Source organism: Melozone crissalis, unplaced genomic scaffold, assembly GCF_028551555.1.
Source record: "Melozone crissalis strain CALT ecotype California unplaced genomic scaffold, PUWL_Pcris_2 ptg000016l_1, whole genome shotgun sequence".
In the NCBI taxonomy this organism is placed as follows: Eukaryota; Metazoa; Chordata; class Aves; order Passeriformes; family Passerellidae; genus Melozone; species Melozone crissalis.
In genome coordinates this window covers 18773286-18800697 of record NW_026535794.1, presented here as the reverse complement: position 1 = coordinate 18800697, position 27412 = coordinate 18773286, and the positions used below count along the sequence as shown (strand labels likewise).

General features: G+C 41.6%; 1 protein-coding gene across 2 annotated transcripts in view; it reads right to left on the bottom strand.

Annotated features, from left to right (window-relative positions):
* Positions 1 to 24682, bottom strand: part of PIP4K2A (phosphatidylinositol-5-phosphate 4-kinase type 2 alpha) — a 108214-nt gene extending 83532 nt beyond the window's left edge. For both annotated transcript variants that reach the window (XM_054274129.1, XM_054274130.1), the window contains exon 1: positions 24422 to 24682. In XM_054274129.1, coding sequence (XP_054130104.1) covers positions 24422 to 24562 — 141 coding nt within the window. In that variant the 5' untranslated portion in view covers positions 24563 to 24682. The remainder of the gene's footprint in view (positions 1 to 24421) is intronic.
* Positions 24683 to 27412: the final 2730 nt, after the last annotated feature.

Genomic DNA, 27412 nt, shown 5'->3' with positions numbered 1-27412 from the left:
GAATGGGCACAGTGCTGACAGGTCTGTGGCATGGAGGGCAGAGCTCACCCTTGGAGAGAAGAGGTTCTCCTTTACATCAGCACCTCAGCTCACCTGGTTCTGACTCCATGCACTTCAGGAAAGTTTCAAGACATTACAAATCTCTTAAATTTCCTTTTGTTTTTGATATTTCTATTGTTTGCTTTTCCCCTCTAAACAAGGCAGAGTTATTTTTAATTCTGGGGGGGCACTGACAGCTGTTACTGATGAATTCAGGCTGCAAAACATTTCAGGGAAATTTTAATTCAACAAAATCTCAATTTTGATACTTATCAAAAAAATTCTGAGAATATTTGCAGACATAACATCAGGCTTAAACCTTGTAATTTCACAGGTCTTTGTACTTGTGTCAGGGATACAAAAGACAGGAACATAACTTGCTTCAGTATCAGGAACTTAGTTTTGAAGTTTTTGCTAAAAATTTGTTAGTGTGATTAAATTTAGGACTAATTTGACCTCTCTCATTCACTGCAACAGATGTTTTCAACACACAACGGTTTGAAACAGGTGTGCTTCTCCACATCCCCTCTGGCCCCTGCACACAATTATCAGTAACTAATAGCTGAACACATACATGGAATCCTGAAGAATGCAAGAACAGCCTTCCTTTTCCTTAAACTAAAACACATTTACACTTTTAAGCTCAACATTTTTCCTTAGTACAGAAATACTTGCTCCTTATTGAGGCCAGTTCTGCTGGGGAGTCAGCCTTGCAGTATCTTCTCCCATGTGCTTTAGCCACCACCCAGTGAGTGCATTCTACTCAACCCAGCATTGTTAAATAAAATTCAGCCTCCTGCTCCTTCTTCCTTCTAGAGAAGTCATCAGATGAGACTGTACACACAAATTACTCTCTTTTCTTGATTATGATAAATAAACCTGCACTAGATTGTTCTTCCTTCAAAGCAGCAGAATTTAGTCAAACACAGGAGTTCAATGCACTTTTCAGGGATGATAGTAACAACTGGAGCAACTTTGCCAAGATAGGAGTCCCTAACCAGAAAAACAGAACTGGTATCACTTCTACCTGATATTGGTAACCTTATGGATTTTTAATAGTTTAGCACCTTCTAAAGGTATGGCTAGAATTTGAGACCAGACATCTGTTTTTAAAGATGACTCTACTTTCTTGTTCTTTCTTTCTGCATAGATGCAAGAGATAGAGGCAAACAAAAAACAAAATCTTCTATGTGTGGAAATGATTATAAAGACTTAATGTTACTGGAGCTAACAAGATGCCATCAGCATATGAGTAAACTACAGGAGTTAGAACTGCAGTCCAAGTTCTTTTATATACTTTGAAGCCTTACAGCAATTTACATCAAAGAGCAGAAACATTGCCAGCTAACAGCACAACACATCAGACCTGTGTGAGGCTAAGGTGCTGCACAACCAGAACTGCCTTGGAATATTCATTAAGGTCCAAGACAAAAGGATGGGACTCTGATGACCCTAAAACACACTAAATATCCTCAAATGACTCTAAAACATGCTCTAAATACCCTTTAAATCAAACTACAGATTACAAGTCAACAATGCAGATAGTATTTTTTCAGGACCATGACATTTTTTCAGGAACAGTTTTGCATGTTTCAGTAACCCTTTGTGACGCTGCCTCATCAAGGAGCAGAACCAATGCTGTCCACATCCATGAAGCCTGATGCTGAGGAGCTTGCAGATACAATTGTTTAACTTGCAAATAAAACAAGTGAGAAACACAAATAAGGGAGAAGCTATCACTCAGAGAATACCTTAGGTACATTTTTAGCCTCTATCAGGCACAACAATTAGATTGACAGGCTACTGAGAATACATGCAAGCTTATTTATAACCAAGACTGCATATAGTCATGTCAACAAGATTTAAGAGGTTTTATATCAAATTATGTCTAACTATCAGCTGTATTAATTTTTTTACAAATCATCATTTCCTGTAAGCTCAGTCTAAGCAATTTAAATTATAATCTTACAGAACACGAGACCTGCATTATAAGTGGGCAAGTGAATCTGATCACAAGCTATCCAGAAACTGCAAGTCCAGAAACTGCAAGTCCACACAAGGCATTTAAATTTCATGTTGTCATATGAAAGCCTTTTTTATTACAATATTCGTCTGAATAATAAAAAACCCTTTCACATTAACAAGAGGACACTGAACAGAAAGCCTTTAACTACACATCATGTAGAGAAGTAGGTAAGTAGTCATTAATTGATTTCCTTTAATGCTTTGATGTTTTGTCATAAAGTCATGTTAGTAGCTGCTTAGATCCTGTTAAAGCCAAAGTAAAAGCATCAAAGCAGTTTTACTATTCTTGTTAGACACTGTAAAGAGATTGCATAGTTTGCACCTTTGACCACTCATTGTAGTTCCTCTCTTTCACTTCATCATTACATTTTTTTCATTAAGACTCAAACAGAACAAGCGGCAACCTCAGACTTTGATAAAAGGTCACTTCTCAAAATTCTGTATTTTCTTCATCTCCTAAAAGTTGTATGAAAAATTAAAATTACAGCTCATTCTTATATCTCAACAAAAAGTAAATAATGATATCACTCCATGCAAGACCAGATTTTAGTTATGCTTACAAAAAATGGTACCTGGTGAAACTAACACAGCACAAATACACATATGCCAAAGGAAGCTAGTGGTCATGGAAGCAGGCACTGCTGCTCCTGGATGGTGCAGCAGTGAGGTGAAGTTTTGAAACTCATCAACTGTAAAAATCCTGTGTTTAAAAAAGCTATTTAACCAAGCTGCCAGCTACACGATTTAAAGAAAGCAATCTTTAATTTTAGCTGACATGGTGTGTTGAGGACAAGGGCAAGATTTACTTCTTATAATCAACTCTTCAGCAGAGCTTTCCCTCCATCTGTCCCTTTAGAAGGGTCATCTGTTCAATTATTCAGATGTGCAACTGAAAGCATCAAGAGTAGATGGTGAAGCAAAGACTAAACACAGCTCTTGATTATCAGCTACCTTGCTCCCAGTGATGAGCTTTTTGTATAGTGTCTAACAAAATTCATTAAACTCCTACAGCTTAAACTGAGGGAGAGAACATTAGGCTTGATCAGAAGAGCATTCCCATGTAAACTTGTACAAGCGACTACAAATCACAACTACAAACAATGGCATTTTTCTTTGGATTTTAATAACAAATATGAAACACATAACCAAAGTTCAACTCATCAGCTAAGAAAGACTTACAGTAAGAAAAAGAAACATTAAAAACAAAGGTAGCCTTATTTTGGATTGGTTTCAAATTCATTACAGTAAAATCATTAGAATCCAGTTAAGTTGCTACTGTGCTATGTTTAAGAATTAACACAGAAAATACACATTATTTTTGAACTGGAGGAGCAGCAATAGCTTGTCATTGACAAAGTAGAAGTCTGTGACCTTGATAGTTTAAAATTCAGTCCTTCTCTTCCAATGTAGACAGCAAGTCTATTGTACATCACAACAATTTTGTAAAAATCAACAGTCTTTATTTCATCTTTGATCTTCTAAAGTCTCAAATTTGCTGTATGAAGAACCACTTGGTGGTTTTGAACCCGACTTCTACATCTTTAATGGAAAACACTTCCTGCCCAGTCCCCACTTTAACTCATAACTTTTGATACTTCAGATCTCCTTCCTGACAAGTCTTGCTGCTTAGTCAAGTATCTACACCAAAGCTGTTCGGTATTTTTCATCATCCTTCATGCCCTAAACTGAGCTTTAAGCTCTACTATACCTTTTAGCAGGAGGAGACCATACAAAGTATTGCAAATGCTGATTTACAAACTGGATTTATACAGTAACACAGAAACCTTTTCTACTCTACTCAATATTCCTCTTCTGGTAACTGACAACTGCTTGTTTGACACCTACTAAATAGTAACAGCACTAAGACCTTGCTCCTGCACAGTTATGGCCAGTTTAGCATGCACCCCTGGATGTAAAACTGAGGCTCTTCTCCTCAATGCAGCTACCTATTCTCCTGACAAACAACAGTACTGGAAATTCAGTCATATTACTTTCTCTGTGGTTCTTCTCAGCTGTACCTCACCCTTACTATCCCCATTAATTTGATATCAGCAGCAAGCTTTCTTCCCCACTGGTCACCAGGGCTTTTAAGTAATTCAGCAAAGTCTTATATTCCTACAGCAATTTGCTGATACAGCCAAGCATTTATTTCCACATTATTTTCTTTACAAATTAAGAAATTATTTATCAGCACAAAGACCATCCCTTATTATGCTATGGCTTATTAACTGCCTTTAAAGCTAGTGAGGGACCCTCTCAAAATTCACTCAGAAACTAGAGACACCTAAATCACTTTTATCCACATGCTTAATGACCCTCCATCAGCCTCCATAAAGTTAGAAGCAGGTTTCCTTACAAAAGGCACATTGATTGTAAGAGAGAAGGCCGAGACTACAAGGACAGAAGTAGTGGATAGCTGCATAAATAACACCATTAACTGAACTGTGTCAGACACTTGCACCAGAGCCTTACAAATGCTAGTCTGCTTTACCTAAATTTTGGCACCCCACCTGCCATTCTCTATAGCACTGGCTACACAGCAGATTTATACAAGAATTTACACATCAGCAGCATTCTGCTATTTCATCTCTGAGTATTTAGAAGCAGAGTGAATACCACCCTGTCCTTGTGCTGCACTGCTGATAATGCTATCAGCTACATCAACTGACTCTTCTCCTGCCTCCATCATGTCAGACACACCAGCTGAGGAATCCCTCACAAAGTTCCAAAATTGAAACCTTCCATTTCCTCTCCACTGAACTAAGACACAAGTAATTTATTTCCCTGCAAAAGCTGTATCTACTATATTTGCTTAATTTACATCCTCATCCTGAATTCCTACAGGCAGTGGAACCCTTCTCATCTGTAAGAAGAAAGCATCATTATCGGTTTTGATGCCTTTTGTTAACCACAAACTTCTCAGCACATTTCTAGGTTAGATTACTAGACTCATGATTTTCACACATTTGAACATTGCTTCTGCTCTTATGTTTGTTTGTTTTGAAGGCAGTTGTCTCCATGCTACCCAAGTTTCTTCTGCTCTCTTGTAATTCTGCTAGATGGCACACACTGGCACTCTGTTTCACAGTCCATCTCCATATGTACCTACACCTCCTTCACTGTGCTCTAGGTAACCTTGATAGATTTAGATTTAAGAGCTGTCTGGTTATTTTCTTTTTAAGAAGGCTTTTTTCCCCATTTTTATACCATCTCTTTGAATGAGATGGACTTTTGTACACCCTCAAATACATGTATCAAAGACTAGAATGACTTAAATCTTCCTTTAAAAATGCAAATTAGTCTGTTCTCACCTACCATTTGTTTGAAATGTGCTGTGTGGTGATAAGTGTGTAATAAGAACAGCTGGGCCACATCACATGTGGTGTACAGTTACAAAAGCAGACACTTCCATTGACTCAAGTAAGGCTCCAATATCCTTAAAAAACCAAAACCAAACCAGGGCAGGAAGGACAATACAAAAAAAAAAAATCCCCAAACTCACAGAAGCATGGATTTGATAAAGTTAGATTTATGGCTCTCCTAAATCGCTGCCAGATTGTTTTTTTGTTTTGTTTAAAACACAGAGTGGTAACTGAACTTTATTTGCTCACCAATTTATACTCTTATTCCAAGACATTAGCACTGGAATAAATCCACTTTCCACATAAGTAATTCATATGCACCTATAACATTACATTCAAGTTATAAAACAACATTAGCAACAACAGTTAAAAGTCTGTAAGACATACAAAGACTAAACAGTATTATTTCATTTTCCACCCACAGACTGCAGACTGTGCATCACTTCTTATAGAAAAGAGATATGAATAGCTATAAGTTACACCACAACATTAAATTTGCATTAGCTATAGAATCAGTTCTCATCAGTTTCCAGAATAATGGTGTTCAGAATGAGACTGATGTATTTCAAAACAGTTTACCTTATAGCACAAGACTGCAAAGGCATGACCTTGATCTACCCACAAGACAAGGTGGAGGTTCAGAAATATTATTTCACAGTGTTTAAAACAACATTTTAGTACTTGGCATATTTAACATCCAACTGACAGTCACATTTCAATTCTCAATATTCAGTATTCCTTCAGAGTAGAACACTTGCTTTAAAACACACTGAAATAGGTGTATCTAATGCTCACCACATCATAGCAACTAACAAGTCACTTAGCTATATTTTTTCAGTGAGAGACAGAAGAGCTCCCTAGTTTCACCTTCCTTAGATTTAGCCTTAGTCTCAATTTTTTCCAGCTCCTCTACACAATAAACATTCCCATTTTTGTAAGAATCAAGGTACTACCCTGCACATAATTCCTCCCCTTACTACAGAGTCTTGGTTCACCTCTTCAGCATGAAAAAAATGTATCGTGAAGACAAAGGAGTCTTGCTTAAAGATTTAACACAGTTAAGTACTGCTGGAGTCTCATTAAATTTTGGGAAGTTTAGCAGAAGCTTTGAAGCCTTGCTACACACTTTCATCTGTTCACTTCCAACAATTGCAAGCTAACCAGCATAAGTAACAAAAGTACGACTGGAGAAAGAAATACAGCAATAAATCAGATTTTTTTTTTCATAACCAGAAAGTAATTATTTAAAATTCATAGACCTCTATATCACATGTAATGGCACCCTAAAACATTGCAAATATTACAGAATTTAACAAAACTGAAGGCATGAAAAGGCATTTCAAATATACTAAAAGCTATCTAACATCACTGCAATTACATCACAGTAGTATGATCTATTATTAATTGGGAAGAAAAATCATTTAATTAAGAACCTAAAAAGTTTCTCAAGTAATTCACATGGGTGGCTTCTCTTACAGATACAGCCTTCCTTGAAGGTTTCTCATCAACAATCCTTTAAAGTAATTTTATTGAAGCATAGCTATTCATTTTTGTAGACTAATGCAGTTCTTGCATTAAGATATTTTCCATGAAAAGTATTACTTCACCTTTTACTGCTGACTTCAATTAGATTGATGCCTTGACCTGAAAAATTCATAAGGTAAAAAAAAAAAAATCTAACACACTTTTATGTAGAGAGCTGAATAATCCAATATATGGCCACCTACTCTGTAGGACCATACCAGCACTCACAAATGCTACAGTAATCTACTTTTCCCTTGTCTCAAACTATTGGTGGTATTGATGTAAAAAGCACTTGTAGCCTTTTAGCAGTAGTGCTCTTGCAGAACTGAACTTGCCTTGGCATGAGCCTGGCAATTCCTATGAATTTACTCTTTGGGGTTTAAGATACTTCCCATTTCTTCCAAATTAAAAGAATAACCTCATCCTAAAGCCATCTTACTTTATTCTTTTCACTGAGGTATCTGGAAGTACAAGGGATTGCCCTATGAGTCCATTTCCTTGCAACATTTTCAGCTACAGTAAAATGGAAAAGCAGCCAATCCCGCAGGCTCATGTCCAAACTACCACCCTGAAGTCTTGTCAAAGACCCCATTGACCATGCCACAATTCTAATATATTAGATTTTATTTTTTGTAATCAGTTAATTATGTCAACTGTAGAATGGATTTCACATAACTAATGCAGCAGTGTTCCTTGGGAGGCTGCAAGGCTGCCAGCACAAATATTTCAAGGCTTTTACAAGAGCTAGTTTTTATGGTAGGGCTTCTCTCATGCTGCTGGAGTTTCAGTCTTCATTGTGCTTAACATAAAGGAGAGATCTATGTTGTGAGGATACTGTAAAGCTGCTTTTGAGTATTAAAACAGATTTTAAAATTAAATATTAATTGTTAGAAAAGTGTACATTAACACATACAGAGACAAGCAGACCAAGACTCAGTGGCCACAGTAAATTTAATCAGAACCCACACTCCATTAACAGCTGGAAGAGTTCCAGAGGCCGCTTGTGCTCTTGGCCATCTGCCAAGACCACTGATTGTGTTTTAAGTCCCCTGAAATTACAAGGATTTACTCGAATATGCCATTCTCCACTCTTGGTGCAGTATTTACAATTTTCTTTTGTGGCACATATAAAAAGTAGCTGTCTACCTCACCACCAGTACACTTGCATGCTACAGATGTACACAGCCAGACATTCTTAATGCCACCTAAATTGCAACTCTGGTACATTTAGCAAATGAACTGTAGAAAAGGCACTAGAGACACCTAACATCAACAAACCATAAGGAGCATCTAAGATTTGAATTCAAGTATGAAATTTAATCTATTGAGACAAAAATTGAAAGCTTTCAAGCATTTACCAGAGCTGTCTACAAGTATGTTAGAGACAGGCTTCAAAATGCTCGTCTCCAAAGCTTCATTCACATCTACTGCTCATTAGTCATGGCATGCACTAATACATAACTCTTACAATAGCGTTGTGCAGAGAATCCTGAAAGGAGGAGGAAGTGTTAAAACTAATCACAATACCTGAAAGTCTTTAATATCAAAATGAGAAGTCAGTTTGGCCACAATCCAAGAAATCTGGTGAGTATATCTCCCAAGAACATCTGCCATGCAGTCACAAATCTCTTTAGTGACCTTTATATAATACAGTATTTTACTTAGGTAAGATACCAGAACATCCAGGTTATGAAAAGAAATAAACACCCCACAAAGCACAATGGTGTTTGTTCGCTTGCAGGTCCAGAGTACTCTGGAAGTATTTGATGCACATGTCACATGTGGGGTCAACTCAACTCTGAATTCCTCAAGCCCACACCAGGGTCTGCCATCATTAGAGGAAGAGCTAGAATATTTGCACAAAGGGTGTGCATTACAGCTCACACCACAGACTAGAAGCTGCTCTTGAAAGCACATCAGTGCAAGCACCTGAGTACTGCCAGGTACCAGTTTTGATGTTGCCAGGTATCAGGTTTGATGTATGGAACCCAACAGCATAAGAAAGGGAAAATAGTCATTGTCAGAACAACTCTTCCAAGCCCACTGTACAATACAATGCAGCCCCAGAGTGCTAACTGTGCTCACTGCCTTCTCCAGTGCAGCTCCACAGCAGTGACCCAGCTTGTCAGCCAGATCCAGCCTCCCACCCCCTGGCATTCAACATGCCTTTTGTTGAGCTCAGCTGGTGACCTACCCAGACACTAGCCAGCAGCAAGACCAGCTCAGGCTGTGGTTTTCCAAGCCTTTTGCTTCCCAGCTAAGCTGAATTACATGATTTGCCACTTGGCAAGTGGGAATAGTCTTGCCTCCTTTTCCCCTTTCTACCAATAACCCCTAAAACCAGAAGGCAAGTTGATTCAGCCTATGAACCCAGCAAAAATGAGAACAAAATAAAAGCCCAAAACACAGATTTTTTGCCAGATTAATCTCTGGTCTTTTAGCAAGCTGAATTGATTTACTGGATCATCATCAGGCAAATACTAGAGCCAGCATAAACTAAGCAGTAGGAACTCAGCCTCCTTTTATTGAAGCCACAGCCACAGCTGAGAAGGGCTTGATCAGAGTTATTTATCCCTGTACCTTAAGCCACAGGTAGCACTGCTGCTCTGCTGCAATTCACACTGCTGGGACACAGCCTAATAGAAAGACCACAGGAGAAAATACAAATAGGTCACTCAGGAGAGAAAGCACTTGAATCTGAAGCACATCTCTTATTGAAGCAGCAGAGAGAGGAGATGTCAGTCTCTAAACAAAGGGAAATTAAAATGGTATGTTGGACCAACAGTAGGTGCTGAAGGTCTTTTTTAGTAAGCCAGTTAACTGTTAGATGCATCATGTAAAACATATGGCAGTGCACAGTGGCTGCACAAACATATGTAATTTCAATTAGAGTTCTCTCCCTTTTTCACCCATGTAGATATTATACCTGCTTGCCAAGGCACCCATAGAGTAGCACTGCTGTGAGAGTCTACAAGTGCTCCCAGTATGGGAAGTTAAAAGTGGGATGCAGGACACCAAGCCAGTTTGCTCCTATCACAAGGGGACAGACTCATTGCTCCTGCATCCCACTAGGCAGCTCTGCCTGTCCCTTTTCCAGGACTGCAGTACTTGTCAGATCCCACCAGAAACTAACTGCTCAATTTCCTAAAAATATTTCCTCCTCTCTATAAAACAGTTTGGCCAAAGCTACAAGGTTGGGGGCGGGGGGGAAGAATAGGACCAAAAACCAACAACAACTGTTGCTGAAAGAAAGTAAAAGCAAATCAACACCCGAAAATGAACCACAAGCTATCACTTCCAAGCCTCCTACCAGGAGCATACAGTCAGGGTCCCTAAGGACACAGAGATGCAAGCAAGCTAATACAGCTTTACCTATCTGGCAAATGGTTATTCAGAGTAAGCATAAATTGTTTCTCAGGGGAAAGATTTACCAGAGACAACCCTAAACTGGAAGGGAACACAGCAATGGAGGTGTAAGTGATGTACATTCAAAAATAGACAGGAAGAGACTCTAGGCATGGAAAAAAGGATATAATTTCTGTGAAGATTTCCAATAGTCTCATATAATGCCAGGAAGGAGTCTCATCAGAGGATTAACTGAAAGAAGAATGACTTTTCCATTTCTTGGCAAAGAGGCAGGAGAATGGTTTGTTCAGGTTTCCTTATCATTTACTCCAAAACCCACAACACTAAAGACAGTATACTGCCTTTATGATGGACTAAGTCCAACACATTCATTTTTAGGTTCAGCTGTAGACTAAAACTGGTGTCAGTGCCTCCCACTGGGACAAGCAGAAGCACTTGCAAGATACCACAAGCTACCATGGATATGGACTATCTATATTCCAAAGGGATTTTTACAAAATCACATACCAGAGACTTTCATTATACTTTCATTTCCTTTGCATTTTAGTTGCCTAGCATTTCTTGTATATACATCTAAAAACATCTCCCCTAAAAGACTGATATTGAAACTGGCAATATCAAAGTTGTCAGATTTTAGTGCTTCTTTTCTTGACACAGGAAGCAAAAATTGATTAAGTGTTAAGAGACTTGGTATCTGTTGTTAGAGGACAACAAGCTAGACCATAAAGAAGCTTATTAGAATAAGGCTGCTGGTAAAGCCTATAGAAGCAGTAACTTCAAGCAGCAGCTGACAGATTTCACTTTTTCATCTATTGCTCCTCCTCTTGAGGATCACCATTAAACTTTCCAAGTTTCAAAATCACTACACTCCATGCAGGGAGAGAAACCAACAGAGTCCCAAAAAGGAACTATGTGAACTATGCCAGTTCACAGCTGGCACAGATAAAGGCTCAGCCTTATCTCTGTAGCAAGGCATCACACAGCTCAGTTCCCAGTGTGCTCTCCTGCCCACTGTTCCCAGCAGTGCTTGCATCCCATTCCTGTCCCTCCTGCTCTCCCCTGCCTGCCTTCACACAGAGTTAGTTTCCAGCAGGCAGGCAGCTGACCCAGCTGACCCGACACACACACTGCTGGAAGCTGAGCTCACCCCTGGAAAGGACAGGTTTTAGGGAGGCCCACACTCACGATGAAGCCATGCTTTTATATAACAACTTGGCCAGAAATCAGAGAAAGACAACTGAAAGCCACGTAAATCCCCAAACAAAATTCCCCTCTAGTCTGCAAAACACCCTTCCTCTTCCACTTGTGGAGAGTGAAAGTACAATGCCAGCTTTAGTGCTTTGGAAATCTTCAGGAGTGAAGGTATTAAACTGCAGTATTCCTGGTGTCAGGTTAAGTTATTTCATACTTCCTGACCTTAAGTACACCTTGGAAGGGGGTGGGGGGAGAAGCCAATAAATAATTGAAATGGTTCATTAGTAAATCACCATGGAAAATTAACAAGATTAAATGTCTTCAGTTTCATACTGCTGGAGCTAAGTGACAAGAAAAGTGCCACTTAGGCAGAAGATGTTTATACTAACACAGGATATATTTCATATTTACAACAGAGAGTCATGCAACAATTTTGCAGTCATGGCCTGGATAATTGAAGATGACTAACAATGTTGTGGAGTTTTCATTGGTGGTTAGCTTAAAAAATTGTGCACGATTACTTCAAAGTAGTTATTTCATTCTAATTTTTGGTGGTGATCACCATTCCAAAACTTAAGACATCCACAGCATGGGCACCTCTCTCTGATCAGTCACCCTGGATGCTTTAAGAGCAGATTTCAATGTCCATGACCTGTGCCAGCTTGACTGGCCCAAAGGCAGAGCTGCAGGCTGGATTTGTTTGACTGCACTTCTGTCACTGTTCCATTTACCATGGCCCTCCAAGGTGGCTGCAAAGCTGTCTGCTCGCTGGGGGAGCTGTGAAACAGGTACCTTGTGCAACAGTGAGCGCTGCCAACTCCACCAGAAGCCCCAGTCAAATTCTCCTGAGCACTTTCCTTTGTGCATTACTTATGCAAATACATGTAAATGCATAGGATCTCAAAGCTTTAGGAAACATTTCAGAAAGCAATAAGTTAATTAGGCAGGAAAGCAGCTTATCTGTCCTGGAAGATACAGTAAAATTCAACAACACCAGTCCTTTGGACAGTCCATTAAAAAAAAAAATATAACTTGCAAGCTCCCCTCAGTTATTTAGCAGCAGTGCTGTGACTCACTGCACACTGTTTATTTTATGTTCAAAGAGTCCAAAAGCTGAGCATTTTCACTCCTGGTTTGTCTGGTCCCTTTTATCCACCCTACCTCAAGCTCTGAGATATTAGATGTATCTGAAAACTTAAATAAAACTGCATGTTTTTTAAAGAGTGGTCATGAAGCCTAGCACAAATTGTAGAGATTGCTGTATGGCATAACTACATCAACAACTATGCTGTAACAAAGTTTAGCATTCCTGGACAAAACAAACTTCAACAATTGAGAGAACATTTCCACAAACTAAGTACCCTACATGGTTACAGCCCACAGAATTGTATTTCAAGTAGTTGACATAGTCAAGGAGTATTTCTCACTTGAGGAGAGAGACAAACACTACTACCCCAACAACTACTATTAGTCCATATTGCACGGTGTGGAAAAGCAGGATGCACCAAAAGCATGGAGCAAGGCTCCACATACAGTACCCAGAAAGATTCTGTATCCCTCAGCAGAGCTGCCTGGCATGGGAGGTAACACAGCAACTTCTGTGAAAAACTTATATTCAAGTAAGGGGAAAAGCATAGCAAGCACGAATCTGACAAACCAGTTCTGAGCTCAGACTTGCTAGCTAGTGAAGCAAAGGTAAATAAGTAGCAGAGAAAATGTAGCTCAAGGATCATGCTTTACTATCTTGGCTCTCAGTTGCTTCTTCCACCTACTTGAAGCCATAGTGTTAGATTTCATCATCCAAATGATCCATGCCAGCCCACACCATTATTTGAACCTGTTTGCAATAGCAGGTGACAAAAATCAGGGAAACCTTTGCAGTAAAACTTTGTCTTTACAGGTAGCTATACAACTTGATCCTGAAAACTCCACACAACCAAATCTATGTTCTTCCTTTAATGAAGGCCTAGGTTTTTATTATTTAAATACAGAGAAATCAGTGTGTCCCAAATTATCTCATTTCAAAGCCTTTCACCAGCAATTCAAACGTTCATAGAACATTTCACACTCAGCTGCTTTTTTATTCCTTTTTTTTGAGGAATAGGCTAGATGTACTTCAAGACTATCAGTAAGACACAGAGGATCCAAGTTCCTTTCCATTTTGCTTATCAAAAGGCCACTATTGGTGAAAACACAAGTCTGACTGAAAAACAAGCAATCCTGAAATCTCAGTTATGTGCTTATATGTGACACAGATCTCCTGGATGATGTCTTTAATTCAAAAGGGGCATGGCAACACAAATAAAAGCAAGCCAGTTACTTCAGTTGTTACTTTCCACCACCTGAGGACACTGATGTCTATGCCCTTGTGTCCAGGTTCCACCTGACATCTTGGCCAACTCAACTACATAAAGTTACACCCATTAAAATATGATGGTTTAAATCAATGTCACCTTGTAAATAAAAAAACCACACAGGATCTCTTAAGCTGTGGAACAGTTTTAAAGTCAATTTTAGCTTTGCTACTGAGATAATCATATGCACATAGTAACAGCATGAATTACTGTGTGCCAGCTAGACACATTTCTATATCCCTCATCTGTTTTTCATTTCTGAACTTTTCAGCATTGTGCTGCCACAAGAACAGTATTCTATCTAGTGACAAAAATCAAACAGTGTTTTCACGACACTACAAAGTCTTAAGACACATGGATGAAACAAGCATTTTTACATGTCAAATACTATAAGGGTGGCTTAACAACTTACTGTAAAACAGTAAGAAACATGGCTTTCCAGGAAAGAGTCTCTACATCTTGAAGGGCATTTATAATGGGGTGAAGAAGACCTCAGGCACACTGCGCCAGAGCAGTGAGCAAGAAGCAGCCCATTGTAAGAGAGTCATCACCCATCAGAACCCAATAAATCTTCATCTTTCAGGTGACCAGCACATCGTGCAGGAGCAACCACTACTTTCAGGCTCTTCCAGTAACTTAGGTGCTTAACCTTTTATTGTGAAGCAAGTCACATTCAGTCAGGAACCTCAGCAAGTCGCTCACTGGAAAATGAAACACTTGACTTAAATATTGAAGTCTGGGAGATTTCCTCAAGACAGGAATATTAAAAATATCCTATGGAATGGCATCTTCCAAGGAGAAACTTGCAATATACTTCTCTGATAGAGTCATGGAGTACAAAAATAATGTCTGAAGAGGAAAGTGCAAAAAAAAAATAAAAGCACCAATAGCAACACTGGGTTACTGTTGTAAAATGGAAAAAAAATCTTAACAGATGGGAGATATTGTGGAGAAGAAGAGAAATCCACCACACTCACACCAAGAAAAAGGCATACTGAATTAGCAATAGTCAAAATACTCAATATTTCAATACTGTTTTGTTTTGATGTTCTGCAACAGAGCAAGCAAAAGAGTGACAGGGGGTGCAGGATTCTGTGAGCTCACCGACATCTGAACCCTATTAACATCCCTGAGCCAACATAGCCTGAAGGACATTGCTCACTCAAATGAAATAACCAGCCACAACCGCCTGCAGCTATAGGTAGAAAGAGAAAGCAGCATTGTTGAATCAGCTGGAAAAGCTGCTATATCAGGAACAGAATGGGCAAGAGGTTCCAAAATCAGTGGTTGCAGTGCTTTTTGCCTGCAAGCAGGTACATAGGTTTGTTAACAAGCCACTATGGTTTTGTTTCTGTAAATGACTTTTACCACTTGTCTCCTTTAAGCCTGAGGAATATCCAGAAAGCTTTTCTTGTTTGGTCCTGTCCACTGTGTCATCACAGGAGAAGGCTGGTTAACATACCACACACTGCAAAGCAAATCATGAGTCAGACTGAAAGCACAATGATCTGACAATTCTGCTTAAGACCTAAAAGAATTATTAAACGAGAAAATTTTTTTTCAATTCTCCTCTGTACTAAGGGCAGGGGGAACACACACTGAGAGCAGCAGGGACACCCTAATTAGCATCAACCCCAAGGCACTGCATAGGAAGCTGTGTCAAGCATCTGACACCACATTTCAGTTTGAGTGAGTCATTTCTAAGCCCTCTACCTGCAAGTTTGCAGTGACTGAGGAGGTTTGGAATGGACTTTGCAGTAAAGGCAGCTTGTCTGAGACTGCTGTCTTTCCCAAAAGAAAACCAGCTCTTTTGAACAGCCAGCTGAGACAGCATGTGTTGGTAAGTCCTTCCTCTTCCAGAAATAAAAATAGATATCCCATTCCTCAACTCAACCGTTGTCTCAATTTTTGGTGTTTTGCAACTTGGTCTCCCAAAACTAGCTTAATGCTCAGCTCAAAACACAAAAAGTCAGAAAGACCAAAGCAGGAGCTCAGAGATTAGCAACCTTGCTTTTGTTATGTCAATCTTCCAACTTTTGCTCAGCTCCAGGAAACCATAATACATGAGATTTGCACATTGTAAAGGGCCCCAACAACCACAAACTTTAACAACTATTTCTCTCTTAACTCCTCTAGAAAGTTTTGTTATAATCACTCAGAACCCAACCCACAAGGGTCACACCACACCACAACACCAATAAACACTAACTACAGAAAACTTACATTTCTGAGAGAGAAAAGCATACTGAACAAATAAAAAGCACAGCCAGCAACACTGACATCATAACCTGGCGTACCAAAAATGCTTTTGTTACCCACATGACCTAGCAAGGGTCTACAAAACACTGAACAACATACTTATTGAGGCTTGGCACCAGAAGCTAATCAGACATTTCTAAATTTCAGTTCAGTACAGTTAAACTATTAATAAGCCACTTTCTTTTAACTGGTCTTTGGCTAACCAAGCTGGGTATTTTCCTCCCTCCCCCCCCACCCCAAAAAAGTCAGTGACTGCTACAGCCACATACTTGATAGGCTGCAGGAGACTATTTAAAGGTAGGATTCTCAAGAATTATTATTGTTTAGAAGTTCTTCCAAATGTTGGCAGTCACCTCTAAAAGCAACCTCAAAAATTCCAGCCCCTAGGAAACCATTACAACTTTTCTGAAGACATTCAGTCTCTGGATATGCAAGTTATGAAGTTAGAGGTTTTACCATGTTCTGTAGATAACCAGAAACCAATGGGTGCCATATAGACAGTTTTGTCTTTTTCAAAATACACTGTTTCAAGAGACTAAAATAGTTGAGAAAGGTCTCCTCATTACAAGTGCAGAATCCAGTGAGAGTTCTCTACTCAAGTGGGTTTTTTTACTGTGGACAACAGTTTAACTTGAGTTATTACACATGAAACTGAGCTATAGACAGGAGACAAGTGGTCAGCCAAACTGCCCACTCTAAAGCTGTACAAGTCCCTGCAACTGTCCTTAAGCTGCTATAAAAACTCACCTCTAAGTATACATACATCAGACTCTTCCCTTTATGCTCCCTGCAGTGTTTGCAATTCCTTTTTTAAGCTGGGACTGGCACTTAAAATATGGCCTTTTGTGGTACACAAGTCCTACCCCATTCACTTTTCTGCATTTCTTTTTCTGTTAGCGTATCTCCCAAATGAACCTGCCATAGGATCAGACCAGTACCAGAGAGAATGGAACCAGTCCAGCAGCCCCAGCTTCAGCAGGCTTCAGTATTATGGAGGTTGTAGTTTGTCTAACCTTACACTAGCTTAAACTGGCACTTCCTTACAAGGAAGTTACTTTCCTCCATCCCTTCTGTTTTTGCATCAACTCCACATTCTTTGTGCTGGCACAGCTGTTTGCATAGCTGGACCATGAACTTCAATGAATTATGGTCCATCTAAAAAACCCCTCAAAATGTATTATTTTTGCTGGATTATCACTTTGGAGCTGAGTAATAACTAATAAGGAAAACAGACACAGCTGAACTTGTTAACCAGGAAGACAGTAATGGCAGAGATTGATAAAATGCAAACACAGGTATGGCCGAGTTGTGAGACAGCATATGACTAAGATATCAGGAGGGAGATGAGGAAAAGTGAGACTAAACAAGTTAGCTCAAGCAGCTGAAAGGTGGTTCTTAAAGTCTCAATCTCACCAAGGAGATCCACAGGCCTTCTAATAATGGCACATAAGGGAATGGAATTTTTTTCCAGTTTTGTCTTACAATCTAAAAGCATCATGCATATACTCGCAGTTGTGTTAAGAATGTTAGGATTGCCTTGGGAACTTAAATGCACACTAAAGAGCTGGATTAGACTGATTACCTTGCTTCAATACACAAGGTAGCTGTTCACCAAACCAGATTAAAATCAAGTACTCTAAAAGGTGTAGGCCATTAAGTACTTTTACTGCAAACTATTCAACCCCATCCTTTGAAGATAAAGCTAACGTTTTCTTTTCGGTTTGAGATCCATCACTACAGCATTCAGTTACTTCAAACAATTTTCATACCACCCTTATTAAGCAATCTCTCAACACAGAACTAATTAACTTATTATAGAGGCTCAACAGGAAGATCATAGGACAGATGACCACGTAGCAAACCACATGCAAGAAGTCAGTATCTCAACAATTCAAAGCTAACCCATTTCACCATGCACCAGGATGCAGACTATGAACACTAATAAGGTTTGTCAGTCATTACCATCCACAGCAAGGCAGCCACTTCTTAGACTGCTCCAACTATTTTGCTAAGTGCAAACACATGAGTTACCAATAGCAAAAATGAGAAAGGGAAATCAGAACTTGTGTTAGATATTGCATAGTTGGTACCAAGTAAAAGAAATGGAAACACACGGAAATATGCCTTGGAAGTAAAGATAAAATAATGAATTCATACTGGAGTATGGAGATGAAAATGTACTCACTCCCATTTCAAACCTTTAAAACCTCATAGTTAACAACCAAGATGACTAACCTCTCAACAAGTCAAGATATCCATAAGCCAAAATGACTACAACTCCCAAGTGCTTAGTTTTGGCAAGATTACATTGAAGACCTGTAAATAATGGGTAGTTTCACCTTATTCTAAAGTTGTCATGAGGTTGCACAATGTACAGCCAGTGTACAGATTCCTGAAGCACAAGATGTTTTCAAGGAAGAACAGAAAACAGGACTGTAGAACAGGAACTGAATAATAGGGTGAGTCAGTTATTGTAAACAAAGTTTGCCACCCTGAAACTACAGGAGGAAAACAAACATCTACCAGGCCCTGGCAATGGGCGTAATGCAAGTGTCTGCTTTAATGAGCAAGGAATTAAAAAATAATACCCTAGAGACTCTTAAGGCATCTGGTGCAAGCTACTCAAATAAGACAACTAAGTTGAGCCAACAAAACCAATTCACGCTGCCTATTTGCTTTATGGAACATTGTCCAGCCCTTTCTGCTGAGGTTAATGAAACTCAGTTTCAAAAACCCACAGGGGAAAAAAAAAATGACCCTAGCCTTTGCAGCACCTTATCTTGTAGATTGGAAGAAACTACAGAAAGTAGTTTTGAAACTGCTATCAGAGCTCTTTCGTAGCTCTCCCACTCTCATCCTTAGCAGAAGCTATTGTATGTGTCCCTTTCAATAGTTTACAGAAGGACATGAAATATCACTCCCATTTGTATTTCACGGAGGCATGTTTACTATCCTTAACCTAACCATAATATTTACAATTTATTTTTATTAGTCCATCCACTCAGTTGCAAAAGCAGTATCAAGTTAATTTCTTCAGTACACAGAGCTTGACACCCAAAAAAGAACCAAGTTTTCAATAAACAGCTCTTCCTGCTCTGCTTCCTTCTATATGCAAGCATCTGGGCTGAGTGCCCAACTGACTAGTTTAAAATAGTTTTAATTGCTTTATTATCTGCTCTGATGTAATCAATGCTTTTTAATACATTGTTTCTTCTGGCTTCTTAGAAAGAGCCTTCTCCCATAGTCTAACAACACCTTCATTAAACAATTCAAAATATGCTTTTTTTCCATACTCACTGTTGGAAATCTTGATTAATACCTTTAGGTTTACTTTGCCTTAGTTTTGAAAAGCCACTTATAACACAGCTGCAGTAGTGATGTTTTGCATTAAACACAAATAGGAAGAACACACCTGACAAGTGATGAGTAGCCCTCCCCACCCTAAGAGAGTTTCCAACCAACCTGCTGTACTGACAGCCAGTGCCATGAGTCAATATCATGGTTCCATATCCTCAGGGCACCACCAGTCACATCATTTATGACTACATTAAAAAAATGGACACAGAAGTTATCAGTTCCTGTAACTTCTGAAGGCACACCACCAGGAGTAAGTGCTGTGGGCTTGTTTAGGCCAACCAATCTCATCCTTTCTTTAATGAAAACTAATCATAAGCATGGAGGTTGTATTCCACAGGGCATCACCTAGTTTTCAATTACTTAGGTTTCATCTTCCTACAGAACAACTCAATAACAGCTTTTCAGTGTCATTTTTCTACATGTACCATGTGTCAGGACAGAAAGTTCCTAGGAGAGATGCTAGGTAAGTCAGGACTAAGAAAAGTGATTTATGCCACAACCAAGAGGTTCCACTTAACCTAACAAGCTCTCCAGTGGCATGTTAAAATATAAGGACAAGTATTAATTAATAAGTGAGCTACTTGTGTATTTGTCTGGATGGAAGTTTGTAACAGGAAAGATCAGTATACTAGCTGAGAAAACCCCCCCAAACTGAACACTGACTAGAACAGACATTTTTTAGCTTTCTGCAGATACAGGAACATTCTCAAAGGGATCAAATATATCTTACTGCATGAGAGGGGAAGATGCATTTACTTGTCATGCTTTTTTCCCCCCCTCCCAGTCTCTAACTCTAAGGTGAAGGAACCCAAGAGGTACACTGACAGACTGGAGTCCCACAGCTCTCTTTTCATTATTCTACCCTGCTGTTGTTGCACTTCTGTAAAAATATCAAGCAAGAATACAAGGAACAGTGCAACAGTAGCATGAAGCTCACAGAGCCTCATGTGAGCAGTTGAAGAAGGTCATGGAGTTCACTGTGTGTTGAATTCTTCAGCCACACAAAGTACACGCCTTCTGATGTACTCCACAAAGTGCTGGGGGGGAAGTAATTTTATCCATGTATTCTTGTTTCTCCACACTTGCTTATTAGGCAGCAAGTGCCATTGAGAAGTCAGGCACTGTTAAATTTTTGGATCAGCTTGTAATCATCCAAGAAACAGATGGTGATTACAGATTCCAGGGGCTGGGGCGTGTGGGGGGGGCCGGTTTGTTTTTGGTTGGTTTTTTTTTTAACTTGTACAGTATGCTCAATAAATTCATTAGGCATCCATGCTCTTCTCCTAAATACATTTAATTTAATGGTTGACACAGTAGGCAAGCTCTCCAGCAGTCTGTTCTTCACCTCAAAATGAGTTAGAAAAAACCCACTTGTATTAGTTTTCTGCCGTCTTTCAGGGTGACGTTTTGAAGGACCTAAGCCTTCAAATTCCCAGCTTTCCTAAAAAGCTCCTAACAGAAGCAGGCAACCAATTCTAGTGAGAGCACACCATCATTTTGCCTGGGATGATTATCAGAGGATGCAGAATATGTGACTTTCATTTTTAGGCACAGAAAACAAGTTACATGCCACCTTCCTTCCCTCTCCTCCTTCCTACCATTATTGGAAATCCAGCAGCAGTGACAATATAGAGGTAAGAATGTTTGTTACCACATCAGTTGTAAATTAAATACAATTATGGTGCTAGCTAAAAATACAGCTGTAAGTCATACTAACCACTGAGTTTAAATATTTATTTCAGTAGCAGAGCCAGATTATCTTTGACACAGGGTAAAAGACCAAGATAAAATCAACTGTTAATGATGCAGATGCCTGCAAGATCCAAGCACTGACAATTAGTCTTTGCTGCTACAAGTCATCAGTATTATAATCAGATCTACAAAATGGGACACAGTTGCTTTCCCTTTCACTTAGCAGCAAGCTTCATTCTACAGCATATGTCAGAACACTGAGAAATGAATTTACAGCTCTGAATGTGAACACATTTTTTTCTTGCTTCATAAGACATTGGGTAATGTTCGTGTGTTCTCCTCTCACATGCCCTTTGAAGTTTACTGAATTTGACTGTACAACCAGGCAGGATTTTACATTAGGTATCTCTCTACTTCTACCTAAACAGCAGCAGCAAGTTGCTTACCGTTTCTTGAATGTGTGGGTAATTGATAAGACCCTTGGGTAACAGACATGCCTCTGCAAATTTCTTCCCCCCAATAAGAATTCACACCTCTGCTGTTAGCCCTCAGCTTTGTGACATCAATGTCTAGGTTTTCCCTTTAGAGTCATGTTTCCTTCTAGGTCAGGAGAGTTAAGACAATAGTTTGTTGGGTTTTTTCCTTAACTTCTTTGCATTCAATTTCAAACTCTGAAAATCCTCCAAAACTCAACAATCAAGTGTAGTCCCAAGATTAAAAAGCTAATAAACCTGCAGAAAAATATTTTTCCTTTTTTAATCTTCACCAAGTGTTTCCTTCCAAAACAGGCGGCAATGTCAGAAACATAGTAACTGCATCTCAGCTTCACTGTTTCAATATATATACTCATTCCCCAAGACAGTTAGTAAGACTGAGACTTCTACTGTCTCATTAATTGCCAGGCACTACAGGCAGTCTTAAATATAATTTTTCAGATTATTACTGTGTTCTAAGTTTAATTACTCCCATAATGAACTATGATGTATGCTCTGTTCTTAGTCTAGCCTTTGCTTATGGATTTCTGTTTATTCTGCTAAGAAACCTAAGGATTCCTAATTCCTCTTCTTAATTAATCCACACACATTGTTTGCATTTCTCCCATGAGAAACTCTTATCTGTGATAACAGAGTTAAACCATGCTGCACACTTATTTTCATTTGCTGGACATTGCCACATGAAGCATTACAAAATGACAGGAAAAGCATCTAACAGAGGAGCCTGCAACACTTCAATGCTGCATTCTTGGCCAAGAAGAGATGTTTAATTTGGACGCATCAAATTAACTTTTTTTCCATGCTCTCTCATTCAGCAGGATTTCACTTCCACAGGGCCTCCAAGCATTACTCATGACTACATTTTGCAGCGGGATAAGGAAATGGAATGCCATCTGCAGAACACAACAGATATTCACACCTACAACCATCACCTTCATGTGAATGTGAAGCCTCTTTTCTCTGAGCCTGTAGTGTTGCTTGTGTTTTTTTTTTTTGAGCCTCTTCAAAGAGGATTTCAGTTCATAATTTTACATCTTCTGTGCATGAACCAACACACTTTATTACATTTTCTACCGGGGACAGCTATGCACACTACAGCACATGACTGCAGCATGGTGAGGATCGCATATGGTGCTGCATTTGTCACTGTATACTTGGTTATTACCTGTAGTGAAGAGGTCCTTCCTCTTAAAGTAGTGGTATTTCCACTGTGAACTCACATAGCAACGAGCTGCTGCAACAGGAAAATCTCTGCTTCCATCAGTGATCCTCTCCCTCTCTGCTCAGGGAGACAGTGAACAGCTAGCACATGCTGCCATTCAGTACAAGTCTCTCACCCTGTAATTACTAGCCTGCTTTCTTTCATTAAAGAGGCCTGTTTGGGAATTTTCTATAACACTGGCCACTACAAAAGGAGCAAAAGAAATGTGTGTATTTAAGCCCAAATTAGGCAAACAGAGTATCACGTATTTCCACAATGAAAGATATTTCTGCTTTGTAGATAAATAACTACTGTCCTATCAGTTCATCACATAGGATGTCACTGCTCAGAACTGACCTACAGAAAACTTGAAATCCTTTGTCACCATTTCCTACCGACTCACAGTGCTACCTTAAGCAGACTATTCAACTTCACTGAAGCTTCTCCTCTGTCTGGTACATGCAGCCAAAGCATTTCCCCATGATCCTCACTTCAGGCACTGTGCTGTTTAACGCAGCTCTGACAGAGCTCAGTCTTGATGCACAGACTCCAGGCTTTGGGCAAAAACTACTGAAACATCCACAGAGGTAAAAAACTCCCGGGATATGGATGTGTGGGAAACAAAAGGAATAGTGAGTAATACTACAGGCTGCTCTGTCGGTTTCATGCGGCCGTTTCAAAATTTGTAGTCTGATCTCAAATTGCACACTGACATTCTTACAGGCTCGTTACTCAGCAGCAGACGTAACCCGTGCAAACCCGACACAGGCGTACAGGCTCCGCTCTGCCAGCAGTAGGGAATACGCTCTCTGCTCAACTGCCCTGATACCCGATTTTGGGTGATCTTGGGGCTCTACACTTTTAACTTGCCATGATGGCTATTTAAAGATGCAAAGCTGCGACCTGAACCTCGTAATGCCCAAACCATGTGACATCTTTACCGGGCTCCTGATTTTAACGCAGACCAGCGCCCGCCCGGGGGTTCTCCCGGAGCCCGGCCGCCCGTCCCCGCAGGGTGATGGAGCACTTCGCAAATGGTGCAGTTCTGCCGCCTTGCCACACCAAGCCCTTCCTCTTCCCCTCCCCCGCGCACACCGGCAGCGGACACTTGCCGAAGCGAACTGCACGGACACGGGACGAACTTGGCCGGTTCCCACCGAGAACCGGGATTTTTCCCAACTGCAGCACATCCATGCGCCGCCCGCGCGCGGCCGGCGGCAGGAGCGGAGCTGCTCGGGCTGCGCTCGCAGCACCGTCCCCTCCCGGGCACCTCCCGCCCGCCGCCGCCGAGCGGAACCGCGGGGCCAAAGGGCGGGCACGGGCTACCGCGGGCACCCCGCGCATCACCCGCGCCCGGCAGGGCACCGCAGCCGCTCCGCGCAGCACAGCCCACGCTCGGTACCGCGCTCCCGGCCCCGCCGGGCGAGGGGCGGCAGCCGGCGGGGGCTCCCGGCGGGACGCGCCCGCCCCGGTCCCGCCCGCGCCCCCGCAGCCCCCGGGTGCGATGCCCCGGCGAGGCGGGCGCGCTCGTGCGGGTCGAACGGCGGCGCTTACCGAGTGGTTGACCCCCCACATGAGGACGCTGAGCAGCGGGTCGCTAGCCCGGAACAACTTCACTTTTTGCGCCACGAAGTGCTTTTTCTTGGTCTTGGTTTTACTCGCCATGACGGGCACGATGCTGCTGGGGGCCGCCATGGCGCTGCCGGCGGCAGAGGTGGAAGGGGCTGGTGTGGGGCAGAGCGGTGGGCGGGCAGGAGAGAAAGGCAGGGGCGATCAGCGCCGCAGCCCCGCGGGCGAGCGGGCGGCGGGCGGGCAGCCGCGGGACGCCGGGCGCATCCCGGCCTGGCGGCTGAAATGGCCCCGCTCGGCGCGGCGGCCCCGCCCCGCCCCCCCCGCGGGGAGCGGCCGCCGCCCGCCCGCCACGCACCGCGCGCCCGCCCCGCCCCCGCGGGAACCGCGGAGCGCCGGCTCTGCCGCCCCACTGCGCATGTGCCCCGCGCGCGGCGCCTGCGCGGCCGCGGGCAGCGAGGAGGGGGGCCGTCTGCGCCTCCTGCCCCTCAGGGAGAGGGGGAAAAGGTGGTGCTGGTCCGCTGCCCTCCGGCCCTCACGGCTATCTCCAGTCCTCTGAGAAACCGAACCTCCCTTCGCCCTACTCTTTAGCTAGCCAGTCGCTGACACCGTAACTTCGTACAGTTTATGTGATAGTTACTCTGGTTCCAGTTCTCTCTCTGTGAAGGGATCTGTAGGAACGAGAGGGATCTCTGCGGCACGGCTTTGCCTGCTGCTCCCGCCCCAGCTCGGCTCCCTGAGCAGAGCGGCTCCTCACAGCCGCCGTGCAGCAAATACAGAAAGCTCGGTCCCCTGCGAGAGTATTGCACCCCCGTAACCTCGCTGTGCCACTGTGCTGTTACTCCCCCCAGCAGAACGTTTCTTGAATGCCTCCATGGCCACGGAGGATGTGGTCAGTGACAGGAGACATCCTGCAAAGGCACATCTGCCCAGTTCAGAAGTACCAAACACCACACACGCTCTGCTCCGCTGTATGATGAGGAACATCACAATGACATCTGCCGTCACTGTTCGGGGTCAGTACCCCCGGGTCACACAGAGCATACATCTGTGCTTTTACAAGAGTCATACATCTATCTGCTTCTGTATAATACAAACTGACCTGCCTGCTGTAGATCTTGCTGTTCATTGCTGTTCATTCTTCACCAGATCCTTAGGGAGAAGCAAGAGCAGGGCAGCTCCATGAGGTGGGCAAACCACAAGTGAGGGTCATCCAACTGCACCCAGTGCCTCAGTGACAAGGCATGGGCCCACACTCAGTGGGCAGGGTGCTGGCAAGAGCACACATCACATCAGCAGTCCCAGAGAAACTGAGGAGATGAATCAGGTCCATCCAGGAGGGCACAATGTAGGCACAGGGTCCATCCAGAGCCAGAAACAGAGGTGCAGGCAAGCAAGAGAGAGGTCCAAGGTATAACCAGAACACAGAGCTGGAGACAGGTATACCTACAACATAGCTCAGGCAAAGACCTAAACTGTGGCCTGCCTGAGCTTAAGTGGAGGTCCTGGGCAGAATGTGTTCCCAGGGGTGGTTGTTCAGGGCAACTAAGGTCAATACATGAGTCTGGGTCCCCAACACAGGCTTACATAAATTTAAAAATGTGTTGCACATCTCCATTTCTCTTTTGCCATTGTGATCTCAACAGCAAAGTTATCTGTCTTGCTGGAATCCAAAGCAGTAATGTTTAATCTCCTCCTGCATAGAAACAATTACTGGGATTTATTTTATGGTCCCTTGCCTTTATCTTATGGAGAGTAGGACAAAACAGAGATGTATTTAATTTTCTGTCCTTTTTTTCTTCCCCCCATCAGAATTACTTAGCTAAACTCTAATTTTTGTTCTTGAAAATAGGTTCAACAACAAAAAAATCCCTTATATTCTGCTGCAGTCAATGGAAGCAGCTGAGTAGTCAGCACCTTTGAATAAAAGGAGGTCACTTATATGCCTAAATATAGATTTGAAGTCAGACTTTTGGAAGAGTTCAGTACCCATTTTATCCCTTACATTACACTTAGAACATGACATCTGAGCATTGTGCAATGCTGCACACATCAACATGACTGACATCTGCCACATATGTGTCTTTCTTCATCTTTCCAGAGTAAATCCATATAGTGAAGCATTTTGGTTTATAAATAATAAAAGTAGCAAACATTTTAGTAGGTTTTTTATAGGGAAGGCTGAAGAAGGAAGTTGCTCTTTTTTCCAGAAGACTTTCTTGTCATCTTGGCGTAGATTCTAAAGAGCTCTTCCCTGCAAATTATATAAAGAAAGTTATTTTATCAGAAGAACAAAAGATCTTGGCCATAACAATTACAGCAAAATTAAAAAAAAAAATTAAAGGGCCTGGGCTATCTACATGACAAAGTCTGAGGCAAATATTTGTCCTCTTCAATTTCAAGTACCACAAACAAAGATGGTTGCCTGTACTTGCCTTTCCTGTAGGAACCACTGTGGGCACAGGTTTTCCACTGAATCCACGATAGAGGGGCCACTTGAAGAGACAAAACTTGATTACATTTGCAGCCTAAACTCCTCTTGGGATGTCTTTCCCTCAATTGTAATCCTATCCCTTAAAGGAGAACAGAGGCTGAGGCCCTCCAGCCAGTACCCACAGTAAAGATTTTCCCAGTCCACTTCTTGCAGCCTAGACTTCCCTTTCAAACCTCATTTAACTCACCTTCAGCTGGAGCTCCAGGGCTCTCTCTTCCCCAGTTCTAGCACTGACCCTGAGGGAAAATGTAATTTTGCGCTGAGTCACAATGCAGGGTCCCCAGCCATTGCCCACACCAAAATGTTGTCACAGGCACTTTCTTCTCACAATCTACCCTTTGACATGTTCCCTTTCTAAGCTCCTTCCATCTGCAGCTCTAGGCTCTCTCTGTCCAAATGCCCACATTAACACTAACACAGATCTTTAGACCAGGACTCCAAGCCAATGCCCTCGATAAAGTATTCTCCCTGGCACATTTGCT